This window comes from Chionomys nivalis, chromosome 2, assembly GCF_950005125.1.
Source record: "Chionomys nivalis chromosome 2, mChiNiv1.1, whole genome shotgun sequence".
Classification (NCBI taxonomy): domain Eukaryota; kingdom Metazoa; phylum Chordata; class Mammalia; order Rodentia; family Cricetidae; genus Chionomys; species Chionomys nivalis.
The window spans coordinates 77,007,798-77,033,838 of record NC_080087.1 but is presented as its reverse complement, the minus strand read 5'-3'; the positions used below and the strand labels follow the sequence as shown (position 1 = coordinate 77,033,838).

At 43.9% G+C, this 26,041-nt stretch overlaps 1 protein-coding gene across 1 annotated transcript; it reads left to right on the top strand.

Moving 5' to 3' along the window:
• The first annotated feature begins 4,501 nt into the window (after positions 1–4,501).
• LOC130868813 (pregnancy-specific glycoprotein 22-like) lies at positions 4,502–11,678 on the top strand. Its single transcript, XM_057760839.1, has 5 exons — positions 4,502–4,565; positions 5,787–6,143; positions 8,052–8,411; positions 10,001–10,357; positions 11,395–11,678. The coding sequence occupies exons 1-5, from the start codon at positions 4,502–4,504 to the stop codon at positions 11,676–11,678; spliced, it is 1,422 nt and encodes a 473-aa protein (XP_057616822.1).
• The last annotated feature ends 14,363 nt before the right edge of the window (positions 11,679–26,041 follow it).

Here is a 26,041-nt window from a genome sequence, read left to right as displayed (position 1 = left end):
TTCTTTAAAAATTTTAAATGTATTTTTCTGTGTATGGGTGTCTTGCCATGCAGTGCCCTTGGAGGCCAGAAGAGGGCATTGGATTCCCTGGAACTGAAATTGCAGATTGTTTTGAGCCATCCTGTGGATGCTGGGTACCATTTCTCTTCAGGAGTTGCACTGCAATTAATTGCTGAGCTATCTATCTTTCCAGTCTTTCTTCTCTCTCTCTCTCTCTCTCTCTCTCTCTCTCTCTCTCTCTCTTGGCTGTCCTGAAAAATTTAAAACAAGTGTTCTCTGACATTTAAAACAAAAACTACTTTAAGCAAGAGCTTGGCCAAGGGCATGCCCATTCATACACTAATTTGTGCCAATAATTTGGTTTGTCTAGGTTCTTCTCTTCTCTGTCCCATCATCCTCGGTAATGGCCTACCAGGAAAGATGTTTATCAATCACCTAACATTCTTTAAGTGAACACTCACAGGTTACCTCCAGCAATCACCAACTGCCAGTCTAAAGGGGAAAACTTTAAAAAAATATTTATTTATTAAAGCATCTTATTTTATTTTCATGTGTATGGGTGTTTTGCTTGCATGTGTTCAAACATTAAGTTATGAGGTTCGGTTGTGGAAGTACAATGGAAGTGCCACCATGTCTCAGCTCTAAGACAGATTTGTACAGAAAAGCCTTGGAGGACACTGACCCAGAGTGAGCCCTGGAGGTCAGTGCAGCCGGAGGTCATAGGGATTCAGGAGAGACAATGGTCATCTGACTCCAGGTCCTAGATCTGTATCACCAAGCTCTGCAGCTCAGCTCACACATAGCAAACACTGCTCCTCCCACGCAGCACAGGAGGCCCACCATCTCTGAGCATTCAGGTTCTCCTGCATCTGCCTGTGAGTCATCTTTTGCCTGTTTGTTAAAGCCATGGATTGTGGATGGAGGTTACAGAGACCAACACTTGATGAGAGAGGCCTTTGTGAGGATAGGAGATCTTACATCTATCTCTGCCGTCTGCACAGCACACACCCCACAAACGACAATTCTAGCCATGGAGGGTGAGGATGGTAGACTGAAAGCATGAACTTGAGAGTCAGAATACAGTCTACCTATGGAGGGTAAGTTGTCAGAGCTTCTCAGAGGGTGACAGGCTGAGCTGTCAGAGAGCAAATGGACTCTCACTTATCCAGTGTCACAACTGACGCAGGACCCTGTGAGTGTGAAATCTGAAACTTAGTGTTATCCAAAGTGACCCATTCACTCTGAACATTCCCTACGAGTATTTTCTGATTCATCCAGGCTACAACTGCTGAAATACAGAGGGCTAGAGCTAGGACACTTGGTCCTGTTGGATTGGTGATAAAGACCCACCACACAGATACGTAGGCTGGCCAGGGCCTCTTGGCCTAGCCCAAGCACATGCACTGAGCTGGAATGGGCTGGAGGAACCTCTCTTTCCTAGAGAGGCTCAGTGTGATGGAGACAGGGGACAGCTCAGACTCAGGCTCAGTGCACACACGGGTGTACAGTGGGGATGTTTGTGTGCTGTGCTCGAGATGGATCAGGACTTGTGCCTGCTGCATGAATACTCTTCTACTAATCTGAACCCCAGCTCTGAGTAGGACCTGCTCAGCTGAGGTTATAGCACAGCTCAGAGAGATAGTGTGGCCTTCTGCAGACCAGGATTGCCCTTCCCTCTGCTGACGTCATATGTGCCTTTGTTGTGTTTGCTTCAGATGGTCCAGATGACCCGAACATATCCCCCTCAGATACTCATTTCCATTCAAGGACAAACCTCAGCCTCTCCTGCCACGAATTTGCTCATCAATGGGAAGCCACAATCTTCCTTCCAAGAGGTTTTTATCCCTAACATCACTACTAATAATGGTGCACCCTATAACTCTCACGTCCAGAACTCTGCTATTGCCTCAATAGGACCACAGTGAAGAAAATCACAAGTCTTGGGAAATCGATCCCTGAAATGTCAACACTAAGCTTGGGTGAAGCCTTGCCTGTATGAATAATACAGAGGTTAATTCCAAGCTGATGTCATGGGCACAAACAAATCCCAACCTTCTCATAAAATTCCAGCTGTGATCCTCCCTCCTTTTCTTGCCTCTGTGATTTGTCCTGGGTGACCCTGGATTGGTCTTGGAATGTGAGGAGGGCTTTCTCCTAAGTGGGAGGAACTTCCCGAGAGCAGGGGTTGTACTTAAGGTCAAGTAGATTTTTCTTTCTGTCACTAACTCTTGCCTTCCTATCCCCTCCATTTGCTATCATGATCTCAGTGACCCAGAAGGAACACCCAGTGCTCTGAACAACGCTCATGTTCCTTCACCTGAAATGCTCCCAGCCCCTGTCTTGTCTCACCTGGTGACTGGCTTCTGCTCTGATTCCAGAAGAGGCAGGTGATGACTGTGCCTGGGAGGCCTGTCCTGAGTCAGGATGACACTTAGCTGCTTCATTAACTCCTCCCAGTGTCTGCGGTGGACATCACAGTGTCCGTGGGCTCAGCATCTGGGAAGTGGGACAAGTGAGACCCAGGGTAGACATCCTTGAGCTGTGCCCTGGCTCTTAGTGGACACCAGGACATGTGATGAGCACAGCAAACAAAGAGGGACACTCACTTGGAGAATGGGGCAATTCCTTTGACATCCCCCTGTGGAGGAGGAGGATTTGGCAGTTTGAAACAGTGTCTTAGTCAGCGTTAACTGTCACCTTCACACAGTCTGAAGTCACCTGGGGGAAATAAGAGTCTTAGCTGAGTCACTGTTTTTATGGTTTTGGGCTGTGAATGTGTTCTGTGAAGGATTGTCTTAATTGATGCAGGAAGGCTCACAATGATGTGGACAACACCATTCCTAAGCAGATGGTTCTAGGTTGTATAAGAAAGCCAGCTAAGTATAAGGCAGACAGTGAGAGGATGAGCTAGGGAATTAGTCTTCAAGCAGCACATTTTCTGCCTTGACTTCCTTCATTCCTTCACTAGGACCCAAACTTAGAAGGGAAATGCAACCATTGCTCTCCTGAACTGCTTTTGCTCAGGATATATATATATATATATATATATATATATATATATATATATATATATTCATTCACAGCTAGAGAAAGAAGTTTAGAACAGTGTACAGGGAAGAGCAGACAACACCTTCATCTGAATCAATGTTCTCTGTACTCAAGATCAGGGCCCCTCAGCACTCTGTGGGCAAAGAGAATGAATGACTTAGACACCAGAGATTGGACAGCAAGTGTAGGTGCAGCCCTACATTAGTGTCCTCTCCTTTGAACCTGAAGAAAAGTTTCCTAGTACTTTCCTTTGAAAATTTTGGGGGTGTAAGGCTCCTACCAAGGACTCCCATCTTCTCCCAACTTTATTCCAGGGCTTCCCAGGACAAATCTGGAACCCTACACAGACCCACCAAATACTCAATGGAATCAGGAGTCCTGAAGAACACAGTGAACAGGACTACGGGTCCTGCACTCCACCTCTGCAGAGGGTTTCAGGGCAGTTCACAGTTAACTTGTTGGTCATGCTTACTGTAACCCTAGACATGAGATTGCAGTTATTCCAATGATCTCCAGGGGGCGATATCAGGACACCTACTCAATGGTCAGAAACGTGTTTCTCTGAAAGATGGCCTTGCCTAGCAGACTGGTTTCCATCCCTGTCCCTACTAACACGGAACTCCCTCCCTAGACCCTACTCTATTTCTTTTGTCTGAGATAACCTCTCTGCCTGGGGAATGAGAGAGTCACCTCCTTCTTGGTATCTCTCATATGCAAAAATAAGATTACCACAAGGGAATTACCTAGTCAAAGGGCAAAGGTAACCTAGGAAGATCAGGGAGGACATGGGCTCACCCAACACACAGCTTGGCCAATACAAGATGTTGCCTTGAAACCCTCCATGGAAAGAGGGAGCCTATAGTTCTTTCAAGGATGCACAGGTTGCCTCAACTCCAACACCGAGAACATGAAACTCCTCACACAACTTCTGCTTCTGGCCTTCTCTTCTGGATCAGAACTTTGACTGGTGACACTAGTGATACAGGACTGATCTCTTTCCAGCTTTCACAGTCATCTCTGTCACCTTTCTGCTGGGATTAAATAAATGTCACCTTCCCAGAGCATTGGGAACACAGGGCAGACTGGGTGCTCAGCTGGGTCTCTGTGTCACGAGGATGCATAGGCAGGATGGAGGCTCCTTCTTTGGTGATGACATACCCAAGGCAGGCCATAGCAGGTGTCAGCCCTGGGATGAGCTGTTGTTCTCTGAGGGCATGGGGATGCTTATCAGCCTTGTTGCTCAATGTGTTACTTGGAGGAGAAACATAAAGGGAAGTTGAGATGGATGCCAGAAGCACTGGGAGTGGAAGGGACAGAACGGTGTCTTGCACATAAATACCACCACCTGCAGCCCACTGCATTCTGGGAAGTGCTCCTGCTCTCAGCTAAGAGGGAGGAAGGACAGCAGAGTGCCGTCAGATCCAAGAGGGAGGACTGCACAGTGAGAAGAGAGATGGGGGTGTCTTTGGTGATTCTCTGCCAAGAGGGCACACTCTGGCAGGGGCTCCTGCTCACAGGTAAGTGGACTCACTCTCTGAACACATGAGGAGGGGAACTCAGAAGCAGGCTGGAGCCTCCTAAGTAGGACAGGTGCCTGAGATGAGACTCTGGGTTTCTGTTTGCCGTCGTGGGGCAGAAGATACAGTGAGGGACAGAGGCTCAGCAGCCTGGAGCTCTCGGTGGACTGGAGATGATGAGGGGAAGAGAGAAGCCTCCAGCACTCCATATTCACAGTGAAGTGCATTTGCCACCGTGTTCTGAAGCCTGATGTCTCCAACCACGACAGTGTGATTCTCCAAATAGAAATCAAACAGGGGTGGGCCAGCAAGATGGCTCAGTGTGTGGAGACATGACAACCTGAATTCAGTCCTCAGCACCCACAGGGTAGATGGAGAGAACAGGCTTCTCTGCCCTCCACACAGATGCTGTAGCTTGCACCCACACATGGGCACACAGAGATACTTTTGTCCACACAGGTGTTATGGCATACACTCACACATGCACACACTGAGACATTTTCCTCCACACAGATTGGTGGCATACCTTTCACATGCACACATGTAGAGACCTGCCTTCATAAATACATGAGTAAATCTAAAATAATTTTAATCACATTTGAATATAATTACTGTCATTAACTCCAACCTGGGAACTATGTAGATAATCCCATGGGGCCACATTCCTTTTTCCTTCCTTCCTTCCTTCCTTCCTTCCTTCCTTCCTTCCTTCCTTCCTTCCTTCCTTCCTTCCTTCCTTCCCTCATTCCTTCCCTCATTCCTTCCTTCTCTTTTCCTTTATTTCTTTATCTACCTGTGTCTAAAATTTTCCAGGAACTTTACAAAAAGATCAGACTAACACCTGTCCTCACAATGCCCTTGTTCTAGTGGACCTGATATCAGTATATCTGAAAAATGAAGCCTGGCTTGACTAGAATCATAAAGGGAACAGAGACAAATGACAGAAAGTGAGGACTCTTCAGAGGAGGCGTTCAGAGAGGCATTGCTCCTCACACCAAATACTCTACATGGGGAGGGATATGGGACACTGGGAGGGAACCAGACAGACATCTGGGTAGAGGGTCCCTAAGAGAGTTAATGACACACTCAGACACTCTGAGTCAATAAAAGTCATGTTGCTCATATCTACCAAGGAGGGTGGGTACAGCCCTGACCACACACACCTAAGCTGAGTGATGATCACATCTGCTCAATATTGTTGGTTTTTCTGTTCCTTTCTAGCCTCACTTTTAGGCTGCTGCCTATCCACCACTGACTATATCACCATTAAATCTGCCCAACCCCATGTGGCCAGTGGAGAAGACGTCGTTCTCCATGTCCACAATCTGCCAGAGGATCTTCTAGCCTTCGCCTGGTTCAAAGGGGCAACAAGCATGAAACATGGAATTGCAGTATATGCACTGAACAAAAATTTAAGTGCGACAGGGCCTGCACATAGTGGTAGAGAGACAGTGTACCACAATGGATCCTTGCTGCTCCAAAGTGTCACCGAGAAGGACACAGGATTCTATACCCTACGAACCTTAGATAGACACGGAGAGATTGTATCAACAACAACCATGCGCCTCTATGTGTACCGTAAGTGAATCTTTGTGAATTCTGGGTTCAGGGTGGGGTTCATTTTGCTGGACACCCACAGTAGAGTGGACTGTGCCTTCCTCTGCTGTGCATTGTAACCATGTTTTGGGGTTTCAATATTCTGTGTGGGACACATATGGTGTAGAATAATGGCAGTAGATCAGAATTTTTCATTTGATTTCACCTTGAGAGAGGTGGATGGTGGGTAACTCAGTTGAGGATATCAGCCTCTGTCTTGATCCTTGAGATTCTTACCAGGAATATGTATGTCCCTGAGAAAGACCCAGAGGCAATCACCATTGGGTCTGGTGGAAGATAATTTGGGATCCTAATGGAGTTGTGAGAACCAAGATGCCCTGGCTCTAGACCTGTGCTCCAGACTCAACTCCAGCTAGCCCTGAGAAGCATTTTTACAAGTGTTGGATTTTGACTTCCTGATGGCAGGGAACAATGCTTTTTCAGGAGTCCAAGTCCTGCACCTTTGGAACAAGCCTGTGCTCTGTCATGAGAGACATGGTTAGTCTAGGTCCTCTAAACATCTCCAGAGACTAAATACAAAGAACATAATGGAATAGCTGCCCAGGCCATTACCTATTTTCCGGTGGACTTGAGACTTCACAGGAAGGTCAGGGAAACCAAGAACAGAAAGAGAGGACACAGGTCTTCCTGACAATTGTATTCTGGGGTCCAGCTCAAGGAATTCAATCTGCAGGAAATGGTACAGGCTACGCTGATCTGACAGCTCTCAGATGTGAACCTAAGCTCCCCTAGTGATCACCAGGGGTGTCATCAGGACACACAAAAAGCTGGTGGGAATGAATTTGCCTGAATAAGGACCTTACCTAGTAGGCTGGTTCCACCCCTGTTTTTTTCAGGCCTGGAAATCATGGTCACAGTGTTCTCAGACCTCCCGGCTTCTTAATGCATCTGCTACCCTGCCAGGTGATCATGCTCCTTTGCTCCATTTATGTGTTTCCTTTGGGAGTAGACAATCTCCAAGGGGAATGAATTAGACAGAGGTCCAAGATATCTCAGAAGACCATGGAAGACATGGACAGACCCATTACTCAGCTCAGCGAACAGAGGGGGTGGGAGCATGGTCTTGAACTCTTGCATGAGACAAAGGAGCTCACACAGCTTTTGTCTAGGAAACAGACCACCTCCTCCCACACACTCAGGATGTGAGACTCCTGACCCATCCTGGGTCTTTGAACTTGGTCAGAACTTTGATTGGTGGCTCCATTGAGAATAGATTTGATATCTTCCCATCCATCACTCAGCTGCTCCCTTTGGAGTCTTACAGATATCTCTGTCACCTTCCTGCTGGGAGCAAATTCCATGTTTACTGAACATTGAAAACACAGGGCAGACTGCGTGGCCAGATGGGTTTCTGTGTCACACAGTTGTGCAATGTTATCTTTTGGTACTTAGAGACCAAGGCCAGGACACAGCAGAGTGCAGCCCCAGGGCCAGTTGTTATTTCCCATGTCACAGGGATGGTCATTCCCCTTGACTCTCGCCGTGTGTCCTAGAGGACAGAAACTGAGCAGCATTGTAGCTAGATGGTGAATTCAGGTGTTGGCTTCAACCCCAAGAGGAACACAGCAACAACAATGCCAGAGAGTGAAGACTCAGGCTCTGAGGGAAGAGGTTGAGCAGGCAGCCCCCCAACACCACCCAATATAAATATGAGCGGGAATCTGAGGGCAGTAAACTGGGCAATATTGACAACTGAAGAGAGAAAGCCATATAGTCAAAATGATAAATGCAGGGACACTGACAACACAGATACCATGTGCTGACCTCCACCAAGTAAGACTGGGAGACACTCATCCACAAAGCTAGGCTGAGCAATGGACACAGTCGGTCAGGAAACAGGGTCTCATGGCTCACCCTCTTTCCTTCTAGCTTTCCTTTGGACCTGCGGGCGCCTTGATACTTCTGCCCAGCCCACTGTTGAATCAGTGCCACCCAGCGTTGCTGAAGGGGGAAGTGTTCTTCTACTCGTTCACAATCCACCAGAGAATATTGTAGCCTTTACCTGGTTCAAAGAGATGTCTGTGTTCAAGAAACTTGAGATTGCCCAATACATAATAGACAGGAAATCAACTGTGTTTGGGCCTGCATACAGTGGCCGAGAGACGTTGCACAGTGATGGATCCCTGCTGCTTTATGGTGTCACTCAGAAAGACTCCGGATTGTACACCCTACGAATCCTGAGAACAGACATGAGAAGTGAAGAAGCACAGGTGCAGCTCCAGGTCCGCAGTAAGTGATTGTCTGTGATTGTTCAGTGCTGGGTGGGGTTAGACACACAGGACTACTGTGGCTGGCTTAGCCTCCCTTCCCTTTCCTCTGCACTGTATCCCCAGGTGGAGGTTTGAGTACTTAATACGGGACACACTGGTAGAGACAAATAGATCAGCTTCCATCTTCTGAATCCACCTGCATCAAGGAAGACCTTGATGGAAAGTAACTCAGCCAGAGTCAGTCCAGTCTCTTGGGGCTCTGGACCAGAGAACCATGAATCCTATCATCTTTCAAAGGCTGATTTAAAGTGATCCACGGGATCATTTTCTGGTGTTCTACTCTTACATCCTTTCAAAGCAGAGAGGGAAAATGGTTTTAGAACATCCATGTCAAACTGGAGTATTTATTAGCTTCAAATTGAGTGTTATAAATAAAATCCAGGAATTGGTGCAGAGACCATGGAGAAGTAATCATATTGGCTTGCTTTTCATGCTTGTTCAGTCAGGTCTCTTCTATTACGTATAACTCCTAGCCCAGGGCTTGAACTGCTTGTGTTGGTCTGAATCTTTTTATATCAATCCCCAATTAAAAATGTACTATAGTTTTGCCCACAGACCAATCTGGTGGTGGCATTTTCAACTGAGGCCTTGTCTTGCCAAATGATTGTAGCTTGTATCAAGTTGGCATAAAACTATCCAAATTGGTACCCAAATACTGTTGCACGAGGAGGGGTCCCTTGTTTGGCCCAGTCACCTGGCTAGCTTACACCCAAAATAATCACACAGAAACTGTATTAATTAAAATACTGCCTGGCCATTAGCTCTAGCCTCCTATTGGCTAAAGCTCTCACATCTTGATTTAACCCATTTCTATTAATCTGTGTTCACCACGAGGTCGTGGCTTATCAGGAAAGATTTAACATGTCTGACCTGGCATGTTCATGCTGGCTCTCTGACTCTGCTTTCATCCTCCCAGAATTCAGTTCTGTCTCCCCACCTACCTAAGTTCTGCCCTATCATCAGGCCCAAACAGTTTCTTTATTAACCAATGAGAGCAACACAAATACAGAAGGACCTCCTACACCAAAGTACTAGTACCCAAGTACCCAAGCCTTTTAAAGACTTGAGCCTATCTTGAAGATCACACTGCTCCCAGTCCCCATGCAGCCTCAGACTTAAGGGTTACCTGACAGAGAAGCAACTCCATCTGTTAGGTGAAGTCAGGGGTCAAGTGTTACCTTAAAAGAAATGAAGAAAAATCCTGACCTGTTGAGTTCAGGGGAGGCATCATCTCAAACCCCAGTGTGCATGAGTGTGAACAGTATCTGGCTGAGAGCAGTGAGGGAGCAGCTATGTAGATACCCAAGGTGACAGTCCCATGCAGAGGACATGATGGTTTCAGGAGCACTGTGGAAAGGAGGAAGTCATGTTTCTGCCCTTCATTAAGTGGGACACACACACACACACACACACACACACACACACACACACACACACACACCCCTACCTGCTGGGTGACAAACCCATCAGCTCAGGATGGAGGTCACCATCTATTCACCAAACACAATGATCCTCAGGTGATGGATTTTTTTCTCTTTTCCCTTCCAGCTTCCCTTTCTCTATGCTGCAACCCTCTCGCGTCTTCCCGATTCATGATCCAAGCAGTGCCTCAGTATGCTGCTGAAGAGGAAGGCATTGTTCTTCAAGTTCATAATCTTCCACAAGATCTGCTAGCCTTTACCTGGTACAAATCAAAGAATAGCATCCAGGACCTTAAAATTGTAGAATACAACAGAGCCATGAATTCCATCTTCTGGGGACCTGAACGCAGAAGAAGAGGGATGGTGTTGAGTGACGGATCCCTCATGTTCCAGGTCACTGAGAAAGATGCAGGAATGTACACATTAGAAGTTTTAAACAAAGATTTCAAAATTGAAAGGGCATATGTGGAATTTTATGTAAAGAGTAAGTGACTCTCTATGGTCTTCAACTGTTTGAAGTGTCTGATTCCAATTCATACACTAACCTGTCAGGATTGGGCTGTGCCTGACTCCTCCCCCACTGCATTGTGTCCCCACACTGGGGTTTGGGCCCTTACTTCAGCACACACTTGGGGTAGACAAAGTGCAGTAGGTTAGAATCCCTCACCTGTCTTTTACCTGAAGAGAGGAGGACCTGTGCTGTGTAAACTCAGCCCCAGGTTGTTAGCTGCAGCCCAGACACTTGGAGCTCTCACCATGCACATGTCTCCATAAAGACTCTGTGGGATTCAGACAGGCACTGGCTGATGAAGCCATGGGGTCCTCACAGAGAGTACCAGGAAGCCCTGACTCCAAAATTTTGCCCATAGCTGGATTCAAGGTGTCACTGGGGAGCTTTTTGTAACTGTTTAGATTTCCTGTCAGAGCTACAGGGACCAGGGCTTTACTGACTGTTCAAGATATGGGACTGACTGTCCCATAGAGTGTAGAACCAGCTGTGTACTGCCACAACAGCTGCAGTTAAGTAGGCCACCTGTGCATCTCCTTTTGTTTCTCAGTGCACAGATGAGAACATTATCCTATTGTTCTGACAGACTTATGAGACTTCACAGGAAGGTCAAAGCACCAAGGGAAGAAACAGAGGAGGCAGCTACTCCAGATTCCTTCTTCACTGCAGGGGTCCAGCCTAGAAAATTCTCTCTGCAGCTAAATAGTAGCAGATGCTGCTGAAGTCAGCAGCTCCCCCACCCCAAGCTCAGACCATTGCTCATAACTAAGCTTAACTCATGGACACGCCAATGATCATGCACTGTGTGCCCTATTACAGGGAAAGTGAGACAGGACACAGTGCCTGTAGAAGGGTCCCACAGACCCTGTGTGGCAGATCCAAAGCACATGCTATGTCTATAGTCACAACTACCAATTCTCCCCACTGGAAACTTTATAAAGTCTGAACTAAAGAGGGCCTGGTTGTACTCTCTGGATGACTGTCATTTGGTATTCTCCTCTGTTTCTTCACAGAGTCTGTGATACAGCCCTTTGTGCGAATCAGTGACACCACAGTCGCAGGACATAGATCTGTGATCTTTAGCTGCATTTCACCCGACACTGATGTCTCCATCCGCTGGATCTTCAATAACCAGAGTCTGCCTCACCTAGAGAGGATGACTCTGTCCCCAACAAAGTGTGGACTCAGAATAGATCCTGTCAGGAGAGAGGATGCTGGAGAATACAAGTGTGAGGTCTCCAACAGAGTCAGTTCAAAGACCAGTCTCCCAGTCACCCTGGATGTGATGAATGATTGACCTCACCTCTCATCCTACAGCAGAGTGGGGGCATTTCTTTTTTTTTTTTAAATTAAATCACTGCTTGGCTCATTAGCTCTAGCATCTTTTTAAAAAATTTATTAGATTTAAAAAATACCAATCCAAGTGCCCACTCCCTCTCCTCCTCCCATACCCTCCACACACCCTCCCACCCCACCCCATCTAATCCACATTGCCTTGTGGAAGGGCCAAGGCCCTCCCTACTATATCTAGGCTGAGCAAGTTATACATCCAAAGAGAGTAGGATCCCAAAAAGCCAATACATACAGTAGGGATAAATCCTGGTGCCACTGCCAGTGGCCTCTCAGTGTTCCCCAGCCATGCAACTGCCAACCTCATTCAGAGGAACTATTTTGGTTCAATTCTTGTTCTTTCCCAGTCTGGCTGGAGTTGGTGAGCCCCATTAGCTCAGGCAAACTGTTTCAGTGGATGAACCCATCATGGTCTTGACCTCCTTGTTCATATACTCATTACTTCCAATCTTCAATTGGACGTTGGAAGCTCAGTCCAGTGCTCCAATATGGATCTCTGCCTCTGTCTCCATCAGTTGCTGGATGAAGAGTCTATGGTGATATTTAAGATAATCATCAGTCTGACTACAGGGCAAGCTTTGAGACTGGCTGGGTTTTGTGCTGAGGGACTGGCTTGTTTTCATGCTCAGAATTGGTTAGCTTTCATGCTAAGGGATTGGTTGGTTTTCATGATGAATTGGTCTGGAGAAGGGTGTGTTTTAACATTTTGGCTCTGGTTTCAGGGTCAGGGTGTGTTTCTTTGACTGGTCCTTTATCTTACATACATGGTATTTGTTGTGAGTGTCTGCATCTGTTCTCTTCACATCTGCTACCAGAGGAAGCCTCTCTGATGATGACTGGATAAGGAAATAATCCATGAGTCTAGACAAATCTAGTTGGACCTGATGCAGAAACCTCTTCTCTGAGGACTAGACCTTATTGTGTCAGAGGTTATGGGAGTATATGGCAGGTGATATCTAGTTTCAACAGGCTTTCCTGGGGCTGGAGAGATGGCTCAGCGGTTAAGAGCACTGACTGCTCTTCCAGAGGTCCTGAGTTCAATTCCCAGCAACTACATGGTGGCTCACAACCACCTATAATGAGATCTGGTACCCTCTTCTGGCCTACAGGCAGGATACTTGGCGGACTGACTGACTGACTGACTAAATAAATAAATAAATATTTAACAAAAAAATAAAAACAAACAAACAAAAAACAGGCTGTCTTACCAGATATGTGATTCTCTGATGGTCAGATAACAGTTTTTTCCCCTGTAATTTCTCTCATGAGTCACTTCATTTTTTTCCCCTAAGAATAGCTTTGGGTGTTTTCCAACTGCTTTTGTATTTATCTTGTGAAAAATTAGATCTGCGGGGTGCACATATATCTGTGGATGGTCAGGAAGATAACTTTTCTTTAATCTGAATGAGTTTGATATATAGAAATATACTAGGATATGCCTCATAACAAGATCTATTATTTCAAGAGGACTGTGAGACACTTAAAAGCTACTTTGTTTCTTTTACTCAGACTAATATCAGAAAGCAACAATTTCTTATCAGTCTAAGACAAACTCATACAATAAACTAATTTTTACCTCAGAGCAAGTTCAAACTAGACTAAAGGTTTTTGTAAGTGGATCATAAATTTAAAACTTTACAGTTATGCACAAAGTCAGATTTGCAGGAATCTAACCAAGGTTATTAATGCAAAGCAGCCTAAAAAATTCTAGCAATTCTTTGCTTGCTAGGTTTGGCTGATAAAAGACCTATGTCTAGAAGTTTATCTGAGAGGGCACTGTGGCCCCTACCTCTGGTTACAATCTTACTGCAGAAACCTTGAAACATTGTGTTGGCATGATAAAGGGCTCTGACCTTATCTCTCACCCAAAGGAATGTGCTTGACCAATGAGTTGAAACTCTCATAAATTTTCATTATTGCTTCAAGCCTCCTGTAAAAATGTATTTAAGGTAGGTAGGTGAATGGAGAAGAGAGAATTGGAACAAAGAATTGAAGCAGAGAGTTAAAACCAAAGATTTAGAATTGCAGAATTGGAACTAAAGAATTAGAGATAAGACATTATAGCCATTTAGAACAATGGAAATAGAAATGAAGTGACCCTCAGACACAGTGTTCTCCAAGGATGAGCCCCTGATAAGTTATCTAATCCCACGTGGTCAACCATAAAAAACATATACATATGGGCAACACTAAATGGACCCATCAGACTGTATTTATACATTTATTTATACATGGATACATGGATATATGTGATAATAATTAAAGAATAAGTCAAGAAGTTGAGAGGAGGCAGAGTGGGAGAGGGAGGGGTAGGAAGGATGTAATTATAATATGCATGTAGAAAATTCTAAAATATGTACTTTTAAAAGCTTTAAAAATAAGTGAAAATAAGAGAGAGCTAGAGAGATTGAGAAAATAGAAATAGATGAAAAGATAAAAAAAAATGATTATGGAGAGGGGTTGAGAAGTCTCTTCTAAGAACACCCTCCATTTCTGGGCAACATCTTGGAGTAATAGTCTTGTGCTCCCCTGAACAACAGAAAGATCTGGCCTTTGATAATCTTTTAGCTGTGGTGGGAGTTTCATACAATGTGATGTAGTTCAGTGTAGTGTAAGTGACAAGGAAGATGGAGGATCCAGGTATGGCAACCTGTGAGTATTCTGGCTTCAGCACAGACAGCTCTTACACTCTGTCCTAGAATGAGCTGCAGGAGATTAATCTGGTCTAAGCTTCAGACCTGTGTCTTAACACAAAGGTGAGGTGATCATGCATTGACATTGAATAAGAAAAGGAGAACTCAGAAAATAACTGTAAGTTCCTAAGATAAGAGCCTGAGAGGGGACTCAGAGTTTGTGCTTGCAGAGTTGTTGCAAGGAGGGGCTGCTTGTTCTTCCTGGCCTCCCAGACCTGAAATAATCACTCAGAGACTGTATTAATTAAGTCACTACTTGGTCCATTAGTTCTAGCTTCTTATTGGCTAACTCTTATATTAATTTAACCCATTTCTAGTAATCTGTATATCGCCATATGGCAGTGGCATACCAGCAAAGATTTGGCATGTCTACGTCCAGCTGTGGATCCATGGCATCTCTGACTCCACCCTTCTTCATCCGAGCATACAGCTTAGCTTTCACCCACCTAGTTCTGTTCTTCCCTGCTGTGGGCTCAAAGCAGTTTCTTTATTAACCAATGAAAGCAACACAAAGACAGAAGGACCTCCTACACCATTTCCCTTTTTCTGTTTAAACAAAAAAGAAGGGTTTAATTTTAATATAGTAAAATTACATATAACAAAATAGGTATCAAACAAGAACTACAGTTACAATATTTATATCTCCTTTTTCTTTTATCATAACTAAGGAAAACTATAACTATAACTATCTATCTAGTCTTCAGCTCCATCAAAGACTCCAGAAGGATATAAAATTACTTAAGTCAACAGGAAGTACATTGTAAGCAACTTCCAGAACTCTAAAAATGACAGAGACATCTTGCTGCCTGGACAGTCTCCCAAAGTTCTTCTGTACTGTTGGGGCATCCGTCTTCAGCCTACAGGTCCGTAGTATCCAGCAGACTTTTCCATGAAGCAGGAAATTTCAAAGACAGTTCAGTCACTTTTTTTATATCCTGAAGAATGTGTCACAGACTCTTTAACGAAGCAGGAACCCTGAAGGATTGTCTCACCTGTAGTCAAGTTCAGCAGTCATTTCTCTGCAGGTACTGCATGTCTAGTTAAGCAGTGAAGACAAGAGCAGTTTCATCCCCAGATGGCTAACCAACTCCATAAGGAGCCTCTTTGATGTCCATCTTCCTCTTGAAGTAGCTTGGTGCTGCCAGGAGCAGATGTGTCTCACTGTCATGAAAAGTCCTAAATTTTTAAATATATTTTAAATGCCATATTCTGAAGGTCTCTGAAAGATTTGAAGAATACTTATCTAACTGAAATATATCTCTATACATCTAGAAAATCTAACTAACATGACTACAAGCTTGACTATTATAGATGATTATTAACCTATATTTCTTAATTATATATTACATTTTAAAATGAACTACACAAACACAATAACTTAATCAAGATCAGAAATACTTATACAAATAACAAGATTGGCCTTAAATTTGTATCAATAAACCAAGATCCATACCAATGCAAATTATTTATATCTATATCATATCCCCCTTTAAATGTAAACAAACATTTATAGGCAATATTTGGAAATATGGGCATAGATTTGTCTGTACTGCTTCCTGCTGTTTGGGAGTGCTGTTAATCAGGTCTTTCATGGCACATAATGTGTGCTAGGTTCATCTCAGTTTCCAGTTGGGTGCAGTAATTTTTTGAGGGTGTTCACAGTGACCTTTCAGGGGGATGCAGTCTATCAAACCATATTGGCCTAGAAGTAATCCACAGGTTCTCATCTTCTGTGAAAACAAAAGAAGAACCTCTTTTCCAAAGTACCATATCCTTAGACCCAAATTCTGAAGTCAAGATACCTTTATAATATATATTCTGGTTTAGTTTTGCAGCCCATACAAGGAAATGTCTCTCTGTACTTAGCTCATTCACAGTCAAAAATTCAAATAAAACACAATAATATACACAATCCAGATTCTCTGTGAATTTTCCATTTTTTTTGTTTTAAGTAAGATTTTTCTTTTTTTCTTTTTATTTTTTTTATTTTTATTCTTTTTTAATTGAAATTTCCATCTGTCCCCGTTTCCAATTCCCCTCCCCCTCCTCCCAAATATTGCCCCTCCCCCCACTCCCCTTTCCCTATCCCCACTCCTCTTCTCCTCCCCCCACTCCATTCCCCCTCCCTCTCGATACTGAAGCACAGTACAAATTCCCTGCCCTGCGGGAAGACCAAGGTCCTCCCACTTCTATCTAGGTCCAGGAAGGTGATCGTCCAAACTGGCTAAGCTCCCACAAAGCCAGTTCATGTATTAGGATCGAAACCTAGTGCCATTGTCCTTGGTTTCTCATCAGCCTTCATTGTCCGCCATGTTCAGAGAGTCCAGTTTCAACCCATGCTTATTCAGTCCCAGTCCAGCTGGCCTTGGTGGGCTCCCAATAAATCAGTTCCACTGTCACAGTGGGTGGGTGCACCCCTCGTGGTCCTGACTTCCTTGCTCATGTTCTCCCTCCTTCTGCTCCTCATTTGGACCTTAAGAGCTCAGTCCGTTGCTCCAAATTGAGTCTCTGTCTCTATCTTGATCCATAGCCAGATGAAGGTTCTAAGGTGATATGTAAGACATTCATCAGTATAGGATAGGGTCATTTCAGGTTCCCTCTCCTCAGTTGCCCAAGGTACCAGCTGGGGACATCTCCCTGGACACCTGCAAGCCCCTCTAGAGTCAAGTCTCTTGCCAACCCTAAGATGGCTCCCTTAGTTAGGATATATACTTCGCTCCTCCCGTATCCACCCTTCTTATATCCCAACAACCCCAATCCCTCAAGCTCCTCCCATCCTCCCCTTCTCATGTTTCTCATCCCATTTCCCCTTAGCCCCAAGCCACCTCACCCACAAGTTCCCAGTTTTTGCCCGGCAATCTTGTCTACTTCCCCTATCCAGGCGGATGACTATATGATTTTCTTTGGGTTCACTTTCTTATTTAGCTTCTCTAGGATCACAAATTATATGCTCAATGTCCTTTATTTATGGCTAGAAACCAATTATGAGTGAGTACATCCCATGTTCCTCTTTTTGGGTCTGGGATACCTCACTCAGGATAGTGTTTTCTTTTTCTTTTTTTTTCTTTTCACGGTCAATTTCATTTTTCTTTTTTTTTCTTTTTATTCTTTTTTAATTAAAATTTCCACCTGCTCCTCATTTCACATTTCCCTCCCCTCCTCCCAAATATTGCCCCCTCCCCCCACTCCCCTCCCCCTATCCCCACTCCTCTTCTCCTCCCCCCACCCCATTCCCCTCCTTCTCGACACTGAAGAGCAGTCCAAATTCTCTGCCCTGCGGGAAGAGGAAGGTCTTCTATCTATGTCCAGGAAGGTGAGCGTCTAAACAGGCTAAGCTCCCACAAAGCCAGTTCATGTATTAGGATCGAAACCTAGTGCCATTGTCCTTGGCTTCTCATCAGCCTTCATTGTCCGCCATGCTCAGAGAGTCCAGTTTCAACCCATGCTTATTCAGTCCCAGACCAGCTGGCCTTGGTGGGCTCCCAATAAATCAGTTCCACTGTCACAGTGGGTGGGTGCATCCCTCGTGGTCCTGATTTCCTTGCTCATGTTCTCCCTCCTTCTGCTCCTCATTTGGACCTTAAGAGCTCAGACCGTTGCTCCAAATTGAGACTCTGCCTCTACCTCGATCCATCGCCAGATGAAGGTTCTAAGGTGAAATGCAAGATATTCATCAGGGGGCAAATCCTCAGGGCAAGTAGGCAGGCGAGACTTCCTTTGTTTCACTGGCCTGCCTGCACCAAGCAAAGTAGGCGCTTTGTCTACGAACTACCCAACCTGTACGGAGATCTAATCTCGGCACCAGGAGAGACAGCAGTGTGGTGAGTTTGTGACTGGCGACAGAAGCAGCCCTGGACAGGGAACTCTGAAATTCCTCATCCCCCACCCTATACTCCCTGGGCTCCCTGCAGGGGCTCTACACCCAGCATACTGCCTCTCTCTTCTTGTCCCACCCAGCTTGCATCCAGAACCCTTCTCCCTTCTGCCCTCTTTCCTCTTTGGGCACATAACACCATCCAGCTCAGTCTGTCTGGCGCTGAGGGCAAATCCTCAGGGCAAGTAGGCAAGCGAGACTTCCTTTGTTTCACTGGCCTGCCTGCACCAAGCAAGGTAGGCGCTTTGTTTACGAACTACCCAACCTGCACGGAGATCTGATCTCGGCACCAGGAGAGACAGCAGTGTGGTGAGTTTGTGACCGGCGGTGAAAGCAGCCCTGGACAGGGAACTCTGAAGTTCCTCATCCCCCACCCTATACTCCCTGGGCTCCCTGCAGGGGCTCTACACCCCGCATACTGCCTCTCTCTTCTTGTCCCACCCAGCTTGCATCCAGAACCCTTCTCCCTTCAGCCCCCTTTCCTCTTTGGGCACATAACACCATCCAGCTCAGTCTGTCTGGCGCTGGGGGCAAATCCTCAGGGCAAGTAGGCAGGCGAGACTTCCTTTGTTTCACTGGCCTGCCTGCACCAAGCAAGGTAGGTGCTTTGTTTGCGAACTACCCAACTTGCACGGAGATCTGATATTGGCACCAGGAGAGCCATCAGTGGGAGAGCTAATCTTGGTACCAGGAGAGCCGTATTTGGGCACGGAGATCTGATATTGGTACCAGGGCAGCCATCATTGTGCACAGAGATCTGATATTGTCACCAGGAGAGACATCACTGGAGCACCAGGATAGCTATCACTGCAGAGTGCCATCACTGGGAAGGTACATCAGTAGGCAAGAAGACCTGATCCGGTAAAAGAAGATCCATAGGGGAGCATTCGGAGAAAGAGATGGGCAGGCGCCAATGCAAGAATTCACCCAACAATCTGAAAAACTATATGAAACCACCAGAACCCAGCAACCTCACAACAGGAGGACATGAACACCTTAATCATGAAGAAGTAGATAAAACTGACTTTATGAAAGTGATTGACGCCCTTAAACAGCATGTAAAAAATGCCCTTATAGAAATGGATGAGAAGTATAACAGAAAGTTTGAAGAATGGAGTAAATCAGTGAATGATACCCTAGGAAACCAAGGAAAAACAATCAAACAGATAATGGAAACAGTTCAAGACTTAAAAACTGAAATGGAGGCAAAGAAGAAAACACAAACAGAAGGCCAGCTGGACAGGGAAAATCTAGGTAAACGAATAGAGACTACAGAAGCAAGCATAACCAACAGAATACAAGAGATAGAAGAAAGAATCTCAGATTCTGAAGATACAATAGAGAAAATAAACACGCTGATCAAAGAAAACAGCAAGGCCAACAAATTCTCATCACAAAACATTCAGGAAATATGGGACACAATAAAAAGACCAAACCTAAGAATAATAGGAATAGAAGAAGGAGAAGAAGCGCAGCTCAACGGTCCAGAAAATATATTTAATAAAATTATAGAAGAAAACTTTCCCAACCTAAAGAAAGATATACCTATGAAGGTTCAAGAAGCATACAGAACACCGAATAGGCTGGATCAAAAAAAAACATCCTCTTGCCATATAATAATCAAAACACAAAGCATACAGAATAAAGAAAGAATACTAAGAGCAGCAAAGGAAAAAGGCCAAGTTACTTATAAAGGTAAACCTATCAGACTTACACCTGACTTCTCTATGGAAACCATGAAAGCCAGAAGGTCCTGGATAGAAGTACTGCAGAAACTAAGAGACCATGGATGCAAGCCCAGACTACAATACCCAGCCAAGCTTTCGTTCACTATAAATGGAGAAAACAAAAATTTTCAGGATAAAAACAAATTTAAACAATACGTAGCCACAAATCCAGCCTTACAGAAAGTAATAGAAGGAAAATCACTAATCAAGGAGTCCAACAATGACCACAATAACTCAGACATCTAGAGACCCTTTACCAGCGCAACTCAAAGAAGGGAAACACACAAAATTTACTACTAAAAAAATGACCGGAGTTAACAACCACTGGTCATTAATATCACTTAATGTCAATGGACTCAACTCACCTATAAAAAGGCACAGACTAAGAGATTGGATACGAAAACAGGATCCAACATTCTGCTGTTTACAAGAAACACACCTCAACCACAAAGACAGGCACCTACTCAGAGTAAAGGGTTGGAATAAGGCTTATCAAGTAAATGGACCTAAGAAACAAGCAGGTGTGGCCATACTAACTTCTAACAAAGTTGACTTCAAACTTAAATCAATCAGAAGAGATGGAGAGGGACATTTTCTACTCATAACAGGAACAATTCATCAGGATGAAGCCTCAATCCTGAATATCTATGCCCCTAATATAAAAGCACCCACGTACGTAAAAGAAACATTGTTAAAACTCAAGGCAGCCATCAAACCGCACACATTAATAGTAGGAGACTTTAATACTCCTCTCTCACCAATGGACAGGTCAATTAGACAGAAACCTAACAGAGAAATAAGAGAATTAATGGAGGTAATGAATCAAATGGACTTAACAGACATCTATAGAATATTCCACCCAAATAGGAAAGAATATACCTTCTTCTCTGCAGCTCATGGAACCTTCTCGAAAATCGACCACATACTCGGTAACAAAGCAAACATCCACAGTTACAAAAAAATATTAATAACCACCTGTATCTTATCAGATCACCATGGATTAAAGCTAGAATTCAGCAACAATGCTACCCCCAGAAAGCCTACAAACTCATGGAAACTGAACAGTCAACTACTGAACCATACCTGGATTAAGGAAGAAATAAAGAAAGAAATTAAAGTCTTCCTTGAAGACAATGAAAATAAAGAAACAACATACTCAAACCTATGGGACACTATGAAAGCAGTCCTGAGAGGAAAGTTCATAGCACTAACTGCCCACTTAAAGAAAACAGAGAAAGCACACATTGGAGACTTAACAGCCCACCTGAAAGCTCTAGAAAAAAAAGAAGCAGACTCACCTAGAAGGGGTAGAAGACTGGAAATAATCAAACTGAGGGCTGAAATCAACAAAATAGAAACACAGAAAACAATTGAAAGAATCAATGAATCAAAAAGCTGGTTCCTGGAGAAAATCAACAAGATTGATAAACCCCTATCCAAACTAATCAAACGGCAGAGAGAGAATTTGCAAATTAATAAGATCAGAAATGAAAAGGGGGACATAACCACAGACACAGAGGAAATTCAGAGAATCATTAGATCTTACTACAAAAGCCTGTATGCCACAAAACTGGAAAATGTAAAAGAAATGGACGCTTTTTTAGATAAATACCATATACCAAAGTTAAACCAGGACCAGGTGAACAACCTAAATAGACCTGTTAGTCGTGAAGAATTAGAAGCTGTTATCAAAAACCTCCCTTCCAAAAAAAGTCCAGGACCAGATGGTTTCAATGCGGAATTCTACCAGAACTTCCAAGAAGACCTAATACCTATTCTCCTTAATGTATTTCACAATATAGAAACAGAAGAGTCATTGCCAAATTCCTTTTATGAAGCTACAGTAACTCTGATACCAAAACCACACAAAGACCCAACCAAGAAAGAGAATTACAGGCCAATCTCACTCATGAACATCGACGCAAAAATCCTCAACAAAATTCTGGCAAACCGAATCCAAGAACACATTAGAAAAATTATCCATTATGATCAAGTAGGCTTCATACCAGAGATGCAGGGCTGGTTTAACATACCCAAATCTATCAATGTAATCCATCATATAAATAAACTGAAAGAAAAAAACCATATGATCGTTTCATTAGATGCTGAAAAAGCATTTGACAAAATTCAACATCCCTTTATGATAAAAGTCTTGGAGAGATTAGGGATACAAGGGTCATACCTAAATTTAATTAAAGCTATATACAGCAAGCCGCAGCTAATATCAAATTAAATGGAGAGAAACTTAAAGCCATCCCACTAAAATCAGGAACACGCCAAGGCTGTCCACTCTCTCCATACCTCTTCAATATAGTTCTCGAAGTTTTAGCAACAGCAATAAGACAACATAAGGGGATAAAGGAGATTCAAATTGGAAAGGAAGAACTTAAACTTGCATTATTTGCAGATGATATGATAGTGTACATGAGCGACCCCAAAAACTCCACCAAAGAACTCCTACAGCTGATAAACGCCTTTAGTAATGTGGCAGGATACAAGATCAACTCCAAAAAATCAGTCGCCCTCTTATACACAAAGGATATGGAAGCAGAGAGGGAAATAAGAGAATCATCACCTTTCACGATAGCCACAAAAAGCATAAAATATCTTGGGGTAACTCTAACCAAGGAAGTGAAAGATCTATTTGACAAGAACTTTAAGTCTTTGAAGAAAGAAATTGAAGAGGATACCAGAAAATGGAAGGATCTCCCTTGCTCTTGGATTGGGAGGATCAACATAGTAAAAATGGCAATTCTACCAAGGGCAATTTATAGATTCAATGCAATCCCCATTAAAATCCCATCAAAATTCTTCACAGATCTTGAAAGGACAATAATCAACTTTACATGGAGAAACAAAAAACCCAGGATAGCCAGAACAATCTTATACAATAAAGGAACTTCTGGAGGCATTACCATCCCTGACTTTAAATCCTATTACAGAGCTACAGTAATGAAAACAGAGTGGTAGTGGCATAAAAACAGAGAAGTCGACCAATGGAATCGTATAAAAGACCCGGATTTTAACCCACAAACCTATGAACAACTGATTTTCGATAAAGGAGCTAAAAGTATACAATGGAAGAAAGAAAGCATCTTCAACAAATGGTGCTGGCACAATTGGATGTCAACCTGTAGAAGACTGAAAATAGACCCATATCTATCACCATGCACAAAACTCAAGTCCAAATGGATCAAAGACCTCAATATCAATCTGAACACACTGAACCTGATAGAAGAGAAAATGGGAAGTACCCTACAACATATGGGCACAGAAGATCGCTTCCTATGTATAATCCCAGCAGCACAGACATTAAGGGCAACATTGAATAAATGGGACCTCCTGAAACTGAGAAGCTTCTGTAAAGCAAAGGACACTGTCATTAAGACAAAAAGGCAGCCTACTGACTGGGAGAAGATCTTCACCAACCTCTCAACAGACAAAGGTCTGATCTCCAAAATATATAAAGAACTCAAGAAACTAGACTTTAAAAAGATAATTAACCCAATTAAAAAATGGGGCACTGAACTGAACAGAGAATTCTCAACAGAAGAAGTTCAAATGGCCAAAAGATACTTAAGGTCATGCTCAACCTCCTTAGCGATCAGAGAAATGCAAATCAAAACAACTTTGAGATATCATCTTACACCTGTCAGAATGACTAAAATCAAAAACACCAAGGATAGCCTTTGCTGGAGAGGTTGTGGAGAAAGGGGTACCCTCATCCATTGCTGGTGGGACTGCAAACTTGTGCAACCACTTTGGAAATCAGTGTGACGGTTTCTCAGAATAATTGGGATCAACCTACCACTGGACCCAGCAATACCACTCTTGGGAATATACCCAAGAGATGCCCTATCATATGACAAAAGCATTTGTCCAACTATGTTCATAGCAGCATTATTTGTAATAGCCAGAACCTGGAAGCAACCTAGATGCCCTTCCTTGGAAGAATGGATGAAGAAAGTGTGGAATATATACACATTAGTGTACTACTCTGCGGTAAAAAACAATGACTTCTCGAATTTTGCATGCAAATGGATGGAAATAGAAAATACTATCCTGAGTGAGGTAACCCAGACCCAAAAAGAAGATCATGGGATGTACTCACTCATAATTGGTTTCTAGCCATGGATAGGGGCCACTGAGTCTATAATTTGTGATCCTAAAGAAGCTAAACAAGAGGGTAAACCCAAGGAAAAATATATAGATATCCTCCCAGCTATGGGAAATAGACATGACTGATGGGCAAAAAATTGGAATCGTTGGGGTGGGGTGGGATGGGGATGAGGGGTGATGGGGAGAGAAAAGTGTGAAGGAGAGGATGAGGGGAACTGGGGGAATCGGGGTGATTGGGGATAAAGGAAGGTTGGATAGGGGAGCAGGGAAACTCATACCTTAGTTAAGGGAGCCACCTAAGGGTTGGCAAGAGACTTGAACTTGGAATGGCTACCAGATGCCCAGGGCAATGTCCCCAGTTAGTTCATTGGGGCACCTGAGGATAGGGAACCTGAAATGAACCTATCCTATAATCATACTGATGAATATCTTTCATATCCCCATAGAACCTTCATCTAGCGATGGGTGGAGATAGAGACAGAGACCCACACTGGAGCACCGGACTGAGCTCCCAAGGTTATAATGAGGAGCAGAAGGAGAGAGAACATGAACAAGGAAGTCAGGACCATGAGGGGTGCACCCAACCACTGAGACAGTGGGGCCGATCTATTGGGAGCTCACCAAGGTCAGCTGGACTGCTACTGAAAAAACATGGGATAAAACCGGACTCTCTGAATGTGGCGGACAATGAGTGCTGATGAGAGGCCAAGGAGAATGGCACGGGAACTTTCATCTGGCGATGGATCGAGAGAGAGACAGAGACCCAATTTGGAGCAACGGTCTGAGCTCTTAAGGTCCAAATGAGGAGCAGAAGGAGGGAGAACATGAGCAAGGAAATCAGGACCACGAGGCGTGCACCCACCCACTGTGACAGTGGAACTGATCTATTGGGAGCTCTCCAAGGCCAGCTGGACTGGGACTGAATAAACATGGGTTGAACCTGGACTCTCTGAACATGGCGGACAATGAAGGCTGATGAGAAGCCAAGGACAATGGCACTAGGTTTCAATCCTAATACATGAACTGGCTTTGTGGGAGCTTAGCCTGTTTGGATGCTCACCTTCCTGGACCTAGATAGAAGTGGGAGGACCTTGGTCTTCCTGTAGGGCAGGGAATTTGTATTGCTCTTCAGTATCGAGAGGGAGGGGGAATAGAGTGGGGGGAGGAGAAGAGGAGTGGGGATATGGGGAGGGGAGCGGGGGGGAATGGGCAATATGTGGGAGGAGGGGGAGGGAAATGGGAAACGGGGAGCAGTTGGAAATTTTAATTAAAAAAGAATAAAAAAATGAGAAAAAAATTACTTTGCTCAACTGGAGAATGAGATGAACCTAGCACATAGGTTATACCATAAAAGATATGAATAACAGCGCCCCCATTCCTCAGGAAGCAGTTTGGAGACAAAAAACTATGCCAATGTTCCCAAATATTGTTTATAAATGTTCTTTTACATTTAAAGGGGGATATGATATAGATATGAATAATTTGCATTGGTGTGGATTTTAAGGTCAGTTTTGTTATATGTATATGTATTTCTGATATTGATTAAGGTATTGTGATTGTGTAGTTTATTTTAAAAATGTATAATTAGGAAACATAGGTTATTAGTGGATAATCATCAATAATGGTCAAGCTTGTAGTCATGTTAGTTAGATTTTCTAGATGTGCATAGATATATTTCAGATAGGCATTCTTCATATCTTTCAAAGACTGCAGAGTATGGCATTTAAATGTTATAATAACTTAGGGCTTTTCATGACAATTAGACACGTCTGCTCCTGGCAGCACCAGCTACTTCAAGAGGATGATGGGCATTGAAGAGGCTCCTTACGGAGTTTGATAGCCATTTGGGCAAGAAACTGTTCTTGCCTGGACTGATGCATAAACTGGACACAGAGAA

What these genes read in the sequence shown, in the direction of transcription:
- LOC130868813 (XM_057760839.1), top strand. Translation starts at nt 4,502, where the DNA reads ATGGGGGTGTCTTTGGTGATTCTCTGCCAAGAGGGCACACTCTGGCAG. An exon ending in GCAGGGGCTCCTGCTCACAG is followed by an intron (nt 4,566 to 5,786) that starts GTAAGTGGACTC and finishes GTTCCTTTCTAG; the next exon opens with CCTCACTTTTAGGCTGCTGC. An exon ending in CATGCGCCTCTATGTGTACC is followed by an intron (nt 6,144 to 8,051) that starts GTAAGTGAATCT and finishes CTTTCCTTCTAG; the next exon opens with CTTTCCTTTGGACCTGCGGG.